The sequence below is a fragment of the Meriones unguiculatus genome, chromosome 5 (assembly GCF_030254825.1).
Source record: "Meriones unguiculatus strain TT.TT164.6M chromosome 5, Bangor_MerUng_6.1, whole genome shotgun sequence".
Taxonomy (NCBI): Eukaryota; Metazoa; Chordata; class Mammalia; order Rodentia; family Muridae; genus Meriones; species Meriones unguiculatus.
Window position 1 is genome coordinate 129440025 of NC_083353.1, and position 14521 is coordinate 129454545.

General features: G+C 41.9%; 1 protein-coding gene across 11 annotated transcripts in view; it reads right to left on the reverse strand.

Moving 5' to 3' along the window:
- The window catches only part of Sox5 (SRY-box transcription factor 5), a 915630-nt gene that overhangs the window by 64915 nt on the left and 836194 nt on the right, over positions 1-14521 (reverse strand). For 9 of the 11 annotated variants that reach the window (XM_060384462.1, XM_060384461.1, XM_060384460.1 and 6 more), the window contains one exon: positions 3200-3346. The exons of the other annotated variants lie outside the window; for them this stretch is intronic. In XM_060384462.1, coding sequence (XP_060240445.1) covers positions 3200-3346 — 147 coding nt within the window. The remainder of the gene's footprint in view (positions 1-3199; positions 3347-14521) is intronic. 11 annotated transcript variants of the gene reach the window in all.

A 14521-nucleotide genomic window follows, 5' to 3' on the forward strand; every position in this document is an offset into this window, starting at 1 on the left:
CTCCGCCAGATCTCCCAGCAGGAATGCTAAGTGAAATCAATGTCTTGGATTTCCAGGCTGAGCTTGGAGGTCACAGCTACTCTATCATTTCTCAGCATTATCCTTTCTCTCTCGCGCACGCACTCCCCAAGCCTCCAACTGGCACACAGCAGATTGAAAACAGCATGCATCAGAGGACTCATGCTGCACAATTTTACAGTCTTTTGGAGCCCCTCCTTTTGATCCCCCCTTCCATGTTTTTTTCTTTTTTTTTTTCTCTTTGCAAATTGCAAATAAGTTTTGCTGTGTCCTCTGGAGCTGGGAGTCAGAGGCAACAGCACGTCCAGGAAGAGAGTGGCTGACACATGAGCATGCCGCCCTTCACTTCTGACAGCTATCAGTAGGCGCAGTATCCATCCGTCACCTCACCATTTGACAGGCGACACCACTGCTCCTAAGAGTAAACACACTTGCAACATAAGCCACCAACTCCATTGATGCCAACCAGGTGTGCGCACAAAGCTCTTATATTATTTTGTGATAGTAAGGCAAGCGTAGAAACTGGCAACAACAGCACGCGTGCACACACACACACACACACACACACACAAGAGACAGAGAGACAGAGAGAGAATGTCTCCCAAGATACTAATAGCTGACTGCTTAAAAGCATAAATATGCTAATAAACGAATGATCATGAATAAATTAGCTCCTTGGAGTCACAATTTTCATCATGTTATGCACAAACATCATTTCTAAGCTAAAAGAGAGTAAACTCTATTTATTTATTACTAGTTTGTAATTTGGGGAGCTACCATTCAAATGATGCGACTTAGTGACAGAGCTCTTAACTCACTGTGCTTTTCTGAGGAACTAAATCAATATGAGCATAGTTTGCAATTCTTCCTAACAATGAAAGTAGTGGCAGGAAGCATGCTAGAGGACACTGGGCAAGGATCGCATTTGTATTAAATTGTGGACACTGAAAGAGAAAAATGTTATTCTTGGTTTAATCTTCCTATGTGTTGCTATAACTGTGGGTGGGAAGAGGAGCACCCATTGGTTTTTAAGTTTTATGTGATAGAAAATTCATGAAGGCAAACTTTTACAAAGTAATTACACTTCAAAGATAAACTTTAGAATATATGTTTACATTATGTAAATCATGGTAATTGAAACACAATCTACTTTTTCCCTCTTGTGAAGTAGAAAGATGCATACGAAACTGTAAGATGTGGGAGAATTTTAGTGCTGCTAAACAATTGTTCTCTCTTGTGCGGGATTCGTATGGGTTTGTGAGTACATAAAGCCACTTGGCTCCCTAAGCCTTTTCTCAGTCACAACAAAGAGGATCTTCAGAGGCTTTGACATTTGCTATTGTTACCTACGAAAGGATCATTGTGGCAATAGCCCAGCCTGCTTGCTAATGGATGGACAGATGGATGAATGACTGGGGACTAAGCAAAAGCAAAGATGGAAGAGGCTGTCTGCTATTGCACATTTTCTCGTTATTTGTATAAGTAAAGTGGTTGAGAATATATTAACGATAAGAAATTCATCCAGAAGTAAGGGAAAAAATCCACTAATCAGAACTAAAAAGTCTACAATCCTGATTGGGAATTCCCTAATGGAACGTGCTGTTACGGGGGAGAAACAGAGTCAGCCTTCACAGAGGCATCTGTGGAAAGCAAGGACTCTGCCACTCCGCATCTTTATTTTGCTTAAAATGTATCTGTAAATATAACACTTTAAAACTGCTAGCATTAGGAGCTGTCATAATACCACCACTTTAGAATTAAATTTGATTTGGTAGCTGTTATAATTGCTTCTGAGCTTTAGCTTTACATGTGTCCAAGATTATAAGGAGGAGCAGGTTGGGCCGTAGGCAATAAGCTAATGGCATGTGAGGTCTACCAAACAGCAGTAGTGATTTGAAAGCGGCATATGTCCCCACATTGTGGTACCCCAGTGTGCAAGGGTGTTCCCCAGCTGCAGTCCTGGCTCCGCTGTCAGGTTACAGTCATGCACAAATGTTTGCTTCCCTTAGCAATAAAGAAAAGGCCCTGGGAACTCTGGGAAGATGGATCCCAAATGACCCAATAGTCCCTTTTCCACAGTTTGTTACTTGGAGTTCTACAGTGCCTGAGCTGATGTCCTGAACCCAAACTCCCTTTCAATATTTTCTAATTTTATTCATGCACACAATTCACAGCCTTTATGATTGTTCCAACCTTGCTCCCCAAAGACATTTGCATACCTCATTCATGAGATATAAGACAGAAGCAAATTTCTAGATAATTGAACAACAAACATGCTTGATGGAAAAATTATTAAAAGTGTCAGTTTTCTGGCTAATATTTTTCAAAAGTTAAATATTTGCTCTTATTTTTCTGAATAATCACAGAAAACATCACTCTTTGGCTAGCCTCGCTTGCTTTACAGAAAGCTTATGTGTTCGCACAATAGCACACATGTAAAGTTTGCACATACAAAGACTTTTCACACAAAGGCTTTTCACACAAGGCTCTCTGCTCTCCTCTAAGAAGCATTCATCTTTTCCCACCCCCAGCTTTCCCCCATGTTCTTAGGAAATGTTTCCACAGCTCTGAAGCCAGAACTGGGTTTAAATAGTCTCCCGATACTACTACTATCTCTATGTCTTTCCATGACAATCTTGGTGGATGGGTGACATATCTAAAATTACAACTCTGCCATTACCACACTGCATTATAACAGTTATTGATAGTTTTTAAGAAACACTCCATATGTCTCAATTCTACTCGTACTCAAGTTTCTATTTCAGCTGTTTATCCCTTGGCAATCGTTTGCATTTCTTGCTGAAGCCAATCTCTCCTCCCTGATAACTCCTAATGTACTTTATTTATACATGGCTTCACAAAATTTATTATTATTCATAGGATTATAAAGATGGATAGTTGATTGTTTTATAGATATCTATCCTTAAGGCTATAAACTCATTGATTCAAAGATGCCCATTTAAGATTTTCATTATAACTGTTGACAGGTTCATTGAGTGAATTAGTCAACTATTAGAAATGTAAATTGACACATAGAGCTATCACTCCTTCTCAGCCTTACCTCCATGTATACCCTGAGCTTAGTTAGCCTGGTAGCTGGAATCTACGAGACCTTCAATAAATACTGAGTGAACAGCAGAAGCTTAAGTGCAGAGACAGATGAGCTTATTGAAGAGGGTACCTTGCTTTTGGGTGGTGGGCTGTTTGTGCTCTTGTCTGTGTGAATGCTGGTAGGAGACACGGCAGCACCAGGGTTGCCCTGGGGTAGGCCTAGGAGCTTCCCTCCTGGAGAAACCTGCATTGCGGCTAGCTGGGCAGCATAGAACTGCTACAGGAGAAAAGACAGAGAGAGACATCAGTCACAGTGCAAACACCGCCCTCAGAAGCACAGTCGGCCTGCAGGCCCTGCTACCAGAGAGAGACATCAGTCACAGTGCAAACACTGCCTTCAGAAGCACACAGTCGGCCTGCAGGCCCTGCTACCGATTCCTGGTCACATCCGAGATAATCAAGGGAAGACGCTGTCACCTCAGTCCCACAACTGAGCTTCTCAGGAGAGCAACAGCAGACAACACATAAACAGGACCTTGGCGATGGTATGCGCAGGACCTCTGAACAGAAGGCGTCGTCACACTCCTCTCTGATGGCCAGGAAGGCAAACATGCAGCATTACCTGCCCAAGGCCCCAGCCTGTTTGCCCATAAATGCTTGACCTTGGTTTACTAAAGGACCAGCTTCACATACAGAGTAATTCTCTTATCTGCATTGGTTCAGTCTTTGACTTTCTGAACTGGGCATCTGGAACATTTGTGTGTGTGTGTGTGTGTGTGTGTGTGTGTGAATTAACTGTATGGAAACTGGGAAACATGTTGACCTAGCAAGGAAGGAGAGGACACTGGGGGGCTGACATGTGATCATTCTACCTATGCTGATGATAATTAACTAGACACTTGCAAGATGCTTAATCCACTTCATGATAGAAACAGACACATCTCCAAAAACCTCTCTAAAACACACACTAATAACAAAAGCTGCTCCAACAAATAGTTGACGAATTTAAAGGAACATTTCACTTTTAGAATGATATATTAGGATACAGTATTGAATGTAAAAACAGCTCTTCACATTCAAACACTGACATTAAACATTGAGGCTAACCCTCGTTAGTCTTTGTGCAGTATTCTTTAAAACATTTAAGTCTTTATAGTGTGTGTGTGTGTGTGTGTGTGTGTGTGTGTGTTTTGCATGTCTTGGTTTCCTATTCTATAGTTATATGAAGTCCACAGAGAGTATACAACCCTGTGATTCTACAATGACGGTAAGGTGGGGAAGCCCTCAATGAGAAGGACTATGGGATAATTTTATAGGAAGAACAATTCCAATACAGAAAATTGTACCAGAAACACAACATAGTCTGCTAAGTGCTATCCTAGCGTAAATGACATGCTGAAAACAAAACGCAGCGATCACAGAAAGATGCACGTTCGTTGCCTCTAGTTTTTGATCCTACAACCCAAATTTAAGGAAGAAAGTGAAGTTGGTGACAAGGACTATAGCTTACTTACGCTCGAAGTAACTTAAGACACACTCAGGGAGAGCAACAGCCTCCCTATGGAAGCACACTGAAGTCATCAACCCTGATCACGCATCACATTGGTGTGTGCAATAATAATAACATTTCTTATTTCACCTACTGCAAATTTAAGATTTCATCCCTAAGTCTTGGGTTATATAAAGAGTATAAAAATAATCTGCTTTCTAGCTGAAGATCTCCAAATTTACCTTTATTTTTTTTTAAATCAGAACTGATATACTTCTGATTGTGATGAAAACTTGTATATTATTTCCTAGGATTTGAAAAGTACATTTTTATTCCTGCCATCATTTCGAGGCACTCGTGATATTATTTATAGTATAACTGTGTCTTCCAGGCCTGACTTAGAAAATTACACACATGTTCAATAGAACACATGGCTCCACAAATTTTAAAAATACACAAATTTTCAGTCTAGCCACATAACAACATAATATTCTGTAACTTTCGTTAGCATTTCTTCCTGTGTCCTTAAAAAGAGTTGCATCGGTGCTAGAGGCATGTGTTAGTGATATGTTTCTAGTTGTAGTATATAATAAAAATGAAGCCTCACCAATTAATACAGGTGATATGGGACATTTAGACGTTCATGTTCAAATACCAAAATATTTAAAAACCTTAATAATTTACAATTTAGTTTTGACCCTTAAGGGACTTATCATTATATCTTAAAGGTTATCTATCTATCTATCTATCTATCTATCTATCTATCTATCTATGTATCATGGTTTGGTGTGTAGACATTTAAATCACCCTATCAGTTATGCCTAAAAGGTGATTCAATGATTAGTGATCATTATAGGTACGTTTGCAACTTGCAAAAAAATTTACAGGATTTATATTTAAAGTTAAAATAATAAAACCATCAAACATTGTACTGTATTAGAAAGGTGGGGGTGTCACATACTTGACATTCCAAAAGAGCAAAAGAAGGAAGGAAGGAAAGAAAGAAGGAAGGAAGGAAGGAAGGAAGGAAGGAGGGAAGGAAGGAAGGAAGACATCCTTTACTCACTTCATACAAGCATTTGTTCTTACCATTTTAGAAATGGAATTGGGGCTTATCAGGGTTCAATTATCTGAAGACATGATTTTTAATTTAAATTGGAAAAGTTGCCTAAAGTCAGATGGCTTACAACTGAAGTGAAGAGTCAAATGTTCTTAGTCCACAGCTTCAGCAAAGGTGACAATGGCCCTTGAAGGAACTGAAAATATTACACAATCAAGTAGGGTCTGCAGGACAAGTTAAGACACAATCCAGAGATGTGTGGAGGGCCATATTCATACATGCAAACAAACTTAGGAACCCATGGATGCCAGAAAGGCAGGAGATGATCAATTGGCAGATTATAACCAATTTTGTTAGTGTTTCCTGAAAAATCATGTTTTGTTGGAGTTTGAAGGAGGAGAGAAGGGAAGAGGAATAAGAATTTAATATTTTCATCTAAAGTTTCTTAATGCTCTGTGGAGTTAAATTTTGTAATGGTCTTAAAAATTCCCACCATTATTTTTAAAGTAAGAGTCAATGTGGTCTGTAGGGTTAAAATACTATAGTCTTGTTAAACCAGCAAGGTGGGAGCTGGCCTCCAGCTATCGCCTTTTAGGTAGGTGAATGCTTCCTCTCATCCTTTCTAATGTTCAGAAGAAAAAAAGTAGCTGTCTTCACAGGAGTAGTCACTATCACACACCTCGTTTTACCCTGTGAAGAAAAATGCAAACGGGTGAAATCTGTAAAAGGTATCTTTTATTCACTTGACATAACTGTCATCTTGGAGAGTTACTGCTGAGTAACTTCACACTTTCTATTTGTTTCAGAACGCTAGCTGGCTGGTTCAACTCAGCTGCTCTGTGACACAGCATGGCCTGGTGCTTTGTATTTAATTAATTCCTTGCCCCCGAGACTCTTACTTTACTACAAGCAAACCCTCACACAATGCTGTGTAGCTTTGCCTCCAAATTTTCACTCTTTGGCAAAGAAATGCCTACACCTGGGCAGGGGAGGCAGAGGAAGACGGAGTTAAGGTTCTTGAGATTGGAGGACAGAGGATTCAGGGAAGGAGAAGAGAGAAATGAGGAGAGAGAAAAAAGGTGATAAGAAGCAGAGACCCCCATAGATTAATGCCGAGAAGAACCAGGAGGAGTTAGCTCTGAAGATTGGTGATGGAGGGATACAGCCTAGATGAAAAGATGGGCGAGTACTGGCGGGAATTATAAATGTGAAGTAGCCCAGATAGAAACAAGTAAAGCAGGTGGCATGAGGATGTGGGAGGTAAAAGATAAGGAGGGAATTTACATGTCCTTCACCAGCGGTTTAAAAATCCAACAGGTATCTGTGCTTTTTATTGACATGACAGTTAAAGATAATTTAAAAATAATTGCTATAATTAATTTGTGGATTAATAGTAAGTATTAATACCCAATTTTCTACAACAGTTTTGGGTCAAACACCTCTCCAAGCTGACTGATTCAAACCGGCGTCTCTTAGCTTCTGAACTGAATTGCTCTGCTTGGCCTCAAACTAACTCTAGCAATCTGTTCTAATCTTCTGGCTCTTTCTCATTCTCTGGCTCATTCTGTCTCCACCTGTGTCTAGCTTGTTCTGTCTGTCTGAAACCTGTCGCTGTAAAACTGTCCCAGTAAAAATTGTCTCTGAACTCTACGAACTGAACTGCCGCCAACTGAACTGTCAGGAACTCAGCTCCACTGCATTGCCTCTCAACTGACTCCCCACTAACTCTCAAATGACTGAACTCAACTCCTCTCAACGGCCTTTCCCCGCACGCCCTTAAATAGCCTTTCTTTCCTGTGCTGTTCTCCTGAGAGTTGGGTATATCCCAGTCTGTCAAAGCTTTCTTCTCCATTTACCGCTTTGTCTCCTCCGCATTTTAGACACCACTTTCAAACATGGCTGCTTCCTTCTGCTTCCTGCTCCTTACCTACCTTGTTTGGGATTAAAAGTGTGTACTAAGGTCTTGCCTGTATTCCAGCCAGATCACACTCTAATCCAGGGCATTTCTAGGTTCCAGCCAGATCACATAGACCTAGAAGGTCTTTGGATGTGATACCTTTCCAGAGCAGCCATGCTGCTAGATTAAAATTCCTCTGCAGATATCTACAAAGTCTAAGTGTGCAGTTGACATATCTGTAAGAAGCCAGGAATGTACTTCCTGCTGTAGAGGGAGCCCTGAGGATAGTGGGCACAGAGAGTGACGGCAAAGTCAGTGACTGGGTGAACACCCTGAGAATCAAACAGCACAGGGTTAAGCGCCTCTGCTTTTCCATGGATGCTCTTGAAATACAGGTGAGAGAGTTTATCCTGAAAATCCTGGCCAGAGGATGCCAGGGAATGAGAGTAATGTATGAAGATTAACTAGAACAAATACAAGGCAAGAGTACCTGCTGTGACGCCATCAGAATTTAGTAGCGACAGTTTTGATTATAAGAATTTGACCTGATACCACGAATGAGCAAACTATCAGGAGGAAATAAAATGAGTGTCATAGCACAGGGGCACAAAACATAATATACTTAAGTCTTCATTTTAAAAGTATAATATGCAATTGTTCATCATATTCTTGGGTATAGCAGTAAATCATTGTGAGACAGCCAAACTGTATTACACTTCTTTTTTGAGGGAGGAAAAGTAAATCAGACCAAAAGGCTATCTCATAATCCCACATTATGACAGGCAAAATGCTGACCATTCTGGACTTCTTTGAAAGAGCAGACTCTCTCCTTCCCCTCCCTTCATCTTTCTTCAGTCTGCTCTGACTCTCTGCTCCCTCCTTGCCTTTTTTTCTTTTTCTTTTCTTTTCTTTTTTCCTTCTCTTCTCCCTTCCCTTTCTCCTCTTCCTACAGTGCCAGTCATTGACTCTAGGTCTAGGCACACCCGAGGCAAGTGTCCTCCCACTGAGCTACATGTCCAGCCTCAGACGTTTTCTAAGAGTAGAGGCTGGGATAACCTCTCCACACAACAGCATAAGCTACGGAACTGCACTCACCCCTGCCAGCCAAACCGAGGCACGTTTTGCTATATGTGCTGGTGTGTTTACTGAAGCAGGGTCAATACCTGGCTGACAGGTCACCTGCAGGTGTTTTATCTTCCTGCTGAGCTCCTGTGACCCTGTACTAGACCTGGCGAGGGGATAAATACAGATATTTTTACCTTCACTAATTAACTTGATCTTTTGGGTAAAATGAGAGTCCAACCCTTTTGAATGATCTGGGTTTCTTTTGTTCCCATGGTAATATACAGTACGTATTTACCATCTTCTAATGATGATATTCACTTTACTGAGACATGTTAAACTAATCTTTCAGTGCTCATCATAGAGGAGCTTGACAAAATAACAACCAATTTAAATTCTAACCTGGATTATCACATTCATGTGAAAGATAGGAGGCTCTTGCCACTTCTCCCTAATAGCATATTTTCCCCAAATTGCCCACAACACAGCTTCTTCCATTGGCCACCAGCCTGGTGTCTAGTTGCCATCTGGACTATCTGGATTTGAAATACCAGGCACTGGCAAAAATAACTATCAGGACTTGTCCCAAACCTTCTCATTGGGTAGTAAACCCCCCAGGGCAGGGCCTCTGCCTTGGTCTCTACTGTTGTCCGAAACTGTGGACCCAGAGGCCAGAGCTTTGTCAAATGATGTCATTGCTGATTAATGAGTAGAGGTCTCTTGCATATCGGTCTCTCTACTGTGCTCCTAGACAATGTAGATGGAAGCAACGAGACAGAGAGGACCCTGCACTCAGGCATTTCCCCAGACCAAGCATCGTAAGGCAACAGAAGCTTTGAAGCCACTTTCCTCTACTTTAGACATAGATCAGAAGACAAAGGGGTGAGATTACACAGATCTTAGGAAGGCCATGACATGTAAGCCCTGGGCAGCACCCTTCCTCTGTCTTTTCTTCATTTTTTTTCTCTCTACACAGCTCCTCCAAATTCAGTATCAAACTGCATAGGAACCATCGCTGACTCTTTCTGTGAGGGCAAGATTTCTTAAATGCTATGTGTAGGGTACAGTGGCTCTTAAAGGCCATCTGTGAGCTCTTAAATGCCCATGAAATGAGTGATGAGCCTAATATAATTATAGCCACCAAAGAATTCGGAAGTGAATGTAAGTCCTTTTATAACTTTATTTTACTTGTAATTGTGTAGGCATATGTATGTGGGAGGCATACACATGTGAATGCAGGTCCCACAGAGCCCAGGAGAGATTGTCAGACTCCCTGGAGAGTGTTACAGGTGGGTGTGAGCTGACCAGCTCCGGAGCTTCAGAGCTTCAGCTGCAATTTGGCTGGTCTGTAGCATGCTGAGCCATCTCCCAAAGCCCTTCAAAGACCTGTCCTCCTCCCTGAGAGACATTTCTCCTAGACACCAATATTTGGAAGAATAAAGGAAGTATGTTAAAAGTAAATATAAATGAAATTTTAGTTTGTTAATATTTATTTAAATAGAAGCAATGAGATAGTTTTGATTCTTCCCTAAGGGGTTAGGCATGTACAAGGATCAAGCTTCATCCCATGTGGTCTGTGGTGATTAACAAAACATCACTTCAGGTAAGTACTACTCAATTCAAGATCAAATATAAACAAATATACAGGCTTAAGGTTTCAAACTAACGTAGAAATAAAACATTTCTGACACTGTCTTCCAGGTCAAATATGTGCATAAAAATGGAAAATGAGTGGTTAAAAATGATGTTGATACATACATACACACACTTATGTGCACACACACACAGAGACAGACACATACGCACATGTATAACTCATACATACACAGAGCTTGTATATATTAACACCTCATGCATTTGCTATGTATTTAGCACAGAGACTTTTAATTGAGAGTGTTTTTATCTATTACTATTTGTGATGCATTGTCTAGCTAGTGAAAATTAAACCTGAAAGGATGCACTGGCTTAAAGGTGACAGATAAGGTCAGTGTTTTACTTTTTCTCTCCTTCCTTCCCCCTTTTTAAGTGAAAAGACATGGAGTGGCATTGTGAACAGAAACAAAATCCAAAAGCAATTTCAAGCCTCCATAAGTGTTATCTTTATGGCTTAATTTCTGCTTCTTAATGTAACTTAAATGTGGAGTTTAAAGAGAAACTAATGTACCAGAGAAAATCTTTCAAAACATGCCAGCAGGTTCCGATGTGGAGAAATGTGCTTTCGGTACTATTATTTGTCATGTTTCCTCAGAAAATTGTCAGAGCAACTCCAGTTTAGGCGTGGACTTTCCATGACACTGGCAGCATTCACTTATTTATTAAGTACACTGTGTGTGAAACAGCATCAGGAAAGTCCCAGTAGAGGGTCACACGCTGAGTGGAAAAACACTAATGATTTGTACGTCACTGTGGACTGGCTAATAAACTATGTTCTCCTCTCCCATCCTGACAAACTCAAGAGCACAAGAAACCCTGAATCCCCACACACTGGGATCCTCCATCAAAATCCTACAGATCAAGAAGAGGGGAGACAGCTTAGCCAGGCTGTTTTTACCAAGCATCCGAGTGTGGTTCCCAGCACCCACGTGATGAGGCTCAGAATAACCTGTGACTCCACTGTGGGGACTGACCTCTCTTCTGGTTACTCTCACACATGGCACCTCTCCACACACACACACACACACACACACACACACACACACACACGTAAGTGAGAAGAAGGTAAAGCTTGACATGAGTCGTAGAGCACCACATTGTTGGTAATGGTGTGAGGACACCGGAAACTTGCACTCTGATGGTAGGAATATTAAATGTCCTTTCTTAGTGCAGAAACTGTAACAGCTCCCTGACCGATAGAGCAGAGTTAGCGCATGACTTGGAAGTCTCAGTCGTTTATGCAAAGTACCTGAAAATGGGATTTTAAAAAAAAGTACATATAAAACCATATTGTAAACAGAGGTGGTCTCAATGGCCCAAGGTGGAAATGACCCCGCTTTTTTCAAGGGTAAATGGCAATAATAGTAATAACGTGGCAGAGATACAGAATGGAATATTACTCAGCAAGTAGCGACAGGCAAACTTTGAGGCACCCCAGCTTTGCCAAGCCGGCAAGGCAGAGGAAATGGAAGACAGGCCGTGTGATGCCGCTCATAGGAACTGCTTACGAAAGCTGAGATGGCCAACACAAAGATGGGGCCAGTGTTTGCAGGGGGAGGGAGAGGGGTGTGTGAGCATTCTGTATAGTGGGGAGCTTCAGATTGGAGATTTGCACAGTCTCTGAAGGGAACTGAGATGATGGTGACGCACAGGTCAATGTGCATTATAGGGACAAAACAAGGCAAATTTACACACACACACACACACACACACACACACACACACACACAATCAGAGTTACGGATGTGCTCACAGCTCCATGTTAAAATGTCCTGTGTTAATGATCTTCGTTGTCACAATGCAGTGGGTTGGGGAGGACATGATGGAAGCAACCTCAAAGAGAAGGCTTTGCCATGACTGGAGGATTCAGAGGGTGGAGAACATGGCTGCTAGCTCACATAGGGACCAGAGCATCAGAGTGGGGGAAGACCATGGCAGAGAGGCTGCTGTACACAAAACGAACAGGCAGCAGAGAGTGAGGAGAGAGGCAGGTAGAGGTCTGGGAAAGAGACAGCTCTCTCTGCCCCCTGGAAGTGATTTCCCACACCAGGCCCCACCCCTACCTTTCCTGCCTCTTTCACTACTTTCCAAAAACGCTGTCATATTTCCACCTCTCAAGAGCTAATCCATTAATACAACTGTGGTCTCTCATTTCTGGAAATGTTCCCTAGACACAGCAGCACACAATTGACCCCTTAAGCATCTCTGTCCAGCCAAGTTGAGGATCAAGAGTCACAGTACAGCTGCAGGACTACTGGAATCCTTCTCCTGTTGTCCTCAGACCCTTTCTGTAGAAGATGGAGGCTCCTGGACAGATGGCCTCACACTCTACTTACGGGGACTCTCTTGAGAGGATCTGACAGCGCTTCAGCCTCATTCGCCAACTAGTCCTGGGAAGCACGGTGAGGTGAAGAAGTCGGAGTGCTTCCGCCACACACAGAAGCACAGAATACACACTCCACCTCATGCAACAGGCCATGTTGATAAACACTGTTGTTCTGCGTGCCACAGAGCACAGTTTACCCCTCGGGAAAGGCCAGTTGTGAAGGCGATTGCGGTTACTATTTCTGGGACAAAGCTAAAAGAAACTAAAAGCAGCGAGATTTGGTGTCTTTCACTTAGCACCTCTGGTGCCTTTCAGTTTGGGGCACCCTGAACATTTGGTGAGCCTTGTTATGGCTGAGTCATTGATTCCTTCCCTTGGGAAATCACAATACACCACATTTGTTTATCCCTTTAGCCACTTGATGGGCACTTGGATTTTTATTTCCTATTTTCAGGCTGTTATGAATGCTCCTGCCATGAACATTCCAGTACCAGTCTGTGTGTGTTTTTATTACTCTGGGTTACCCCGTTTCTAATATTGGATTTGCTTAGTCATATGAACATGAGTCATACAAGTTCATGTTTACTTTAAAAGCGCCATTTTTTTTTCACAGTGGCTGAACTCTTTTGCGTTCATATTGCAGTGAATGAGGTTTACAGTTATTCTGTATCTTCATCAGTACTTAGTATTTTTCATCAATACTTAGTATTTTCAGTATTATTTTATATCTTTTTAAAAATGTTATTTATTTCTACTTACATACATCAGTGTTTGCCTGCATGTATGTGTGTGTGGCACACTCGTGCAGTACCCTCAAGGCCAGAAGAGGGTGTTTAACATTCTGGAACTGGAGTAACAAGTAGTTGGGAGTTGCCATGTGGGTGCTGGAAACTGCATTCTTATCCTCTGGAAGAGCACTGGGACTCTTAACGGCTGAGCCATCTCTCCAGCTCTTTGGCTATCTTCCTAAGGATAAGTATTCTAGCAAGGGAGGATTGTGGGGTTGGTGCTTGGGAGTGTGTCTCTGACTTCACTATGTGTCTTTCCACACACTGAATAGTTATTCCCTTTTTTATGGAAAAATATTCACTGAGATCTTTTCTTTTTTACTAAGTCTGGCTGTTACATTGCTGAGTTAAAAACTACATCTGCCTTATGTTTTAAAGAGTAAAATTTGTTAGATAAATGTGTAAGAATCTAGTTCTATAGGCTGGTGTTGGTCTTGTTGAAAACTTGTAACTAGTGTGATGAAAAGAGAATAATAACGCTTTTCTTCTAGTCTTTATCAAATGATAGAATAAGCATCCAAACCTCAGAGGAGCAGCTCTGAGTGTGCTCAAGGAGGAGCCTGGATCTCGTGAACTGGGGCACAAGTCTTAAATGTTGGACAGGGGAGAAATGCATTAAGTTGTAATGGCAAATAATCTCAAGCTTCTTAGGAGACTCCCCATGCAAAGGGGGGTGTAGCAGTTGTGGCTGTGTCAGCTGAGGCTGAAATAAAAGTTTATCATCAGGTTATGCATGGGCATGATGAGGTGAATGCAGCAGGCGGGGGCCCAGGCTGTCAGCAGGACAAGACACGGGGTTGAAGGATGCTACCACGTCCTGAACAGGATGACCTTCCTTCAGAAGGATGCAGGTGAGACACTGTGCAGCATGTGTGAAGGCAGAAGCTTGGAGATTCAAGAAAGAAAATGAATTCTCGTGACTCACATCTTGTGAAAAATGCCACACCTGGATGATGTGTCTTAGAAAGGCTGAGATACAGCAGAGATTAGGTGTGCCTATAGAGTGGTTTTACATTAAGAAACTCTCAGAAGGAGAGTGGGGAACGGAGGAGAAGGCGTGAGAAACTGGGAGGAGAGGAGGAAGGGGCTGGCTCAGGCTGTGAAGTGATTAAATAAACAAACAAACAAAAATTCAAACATGAAGAAGCAGAGAGAAGCTCTTACTGCGGTGGCTCGG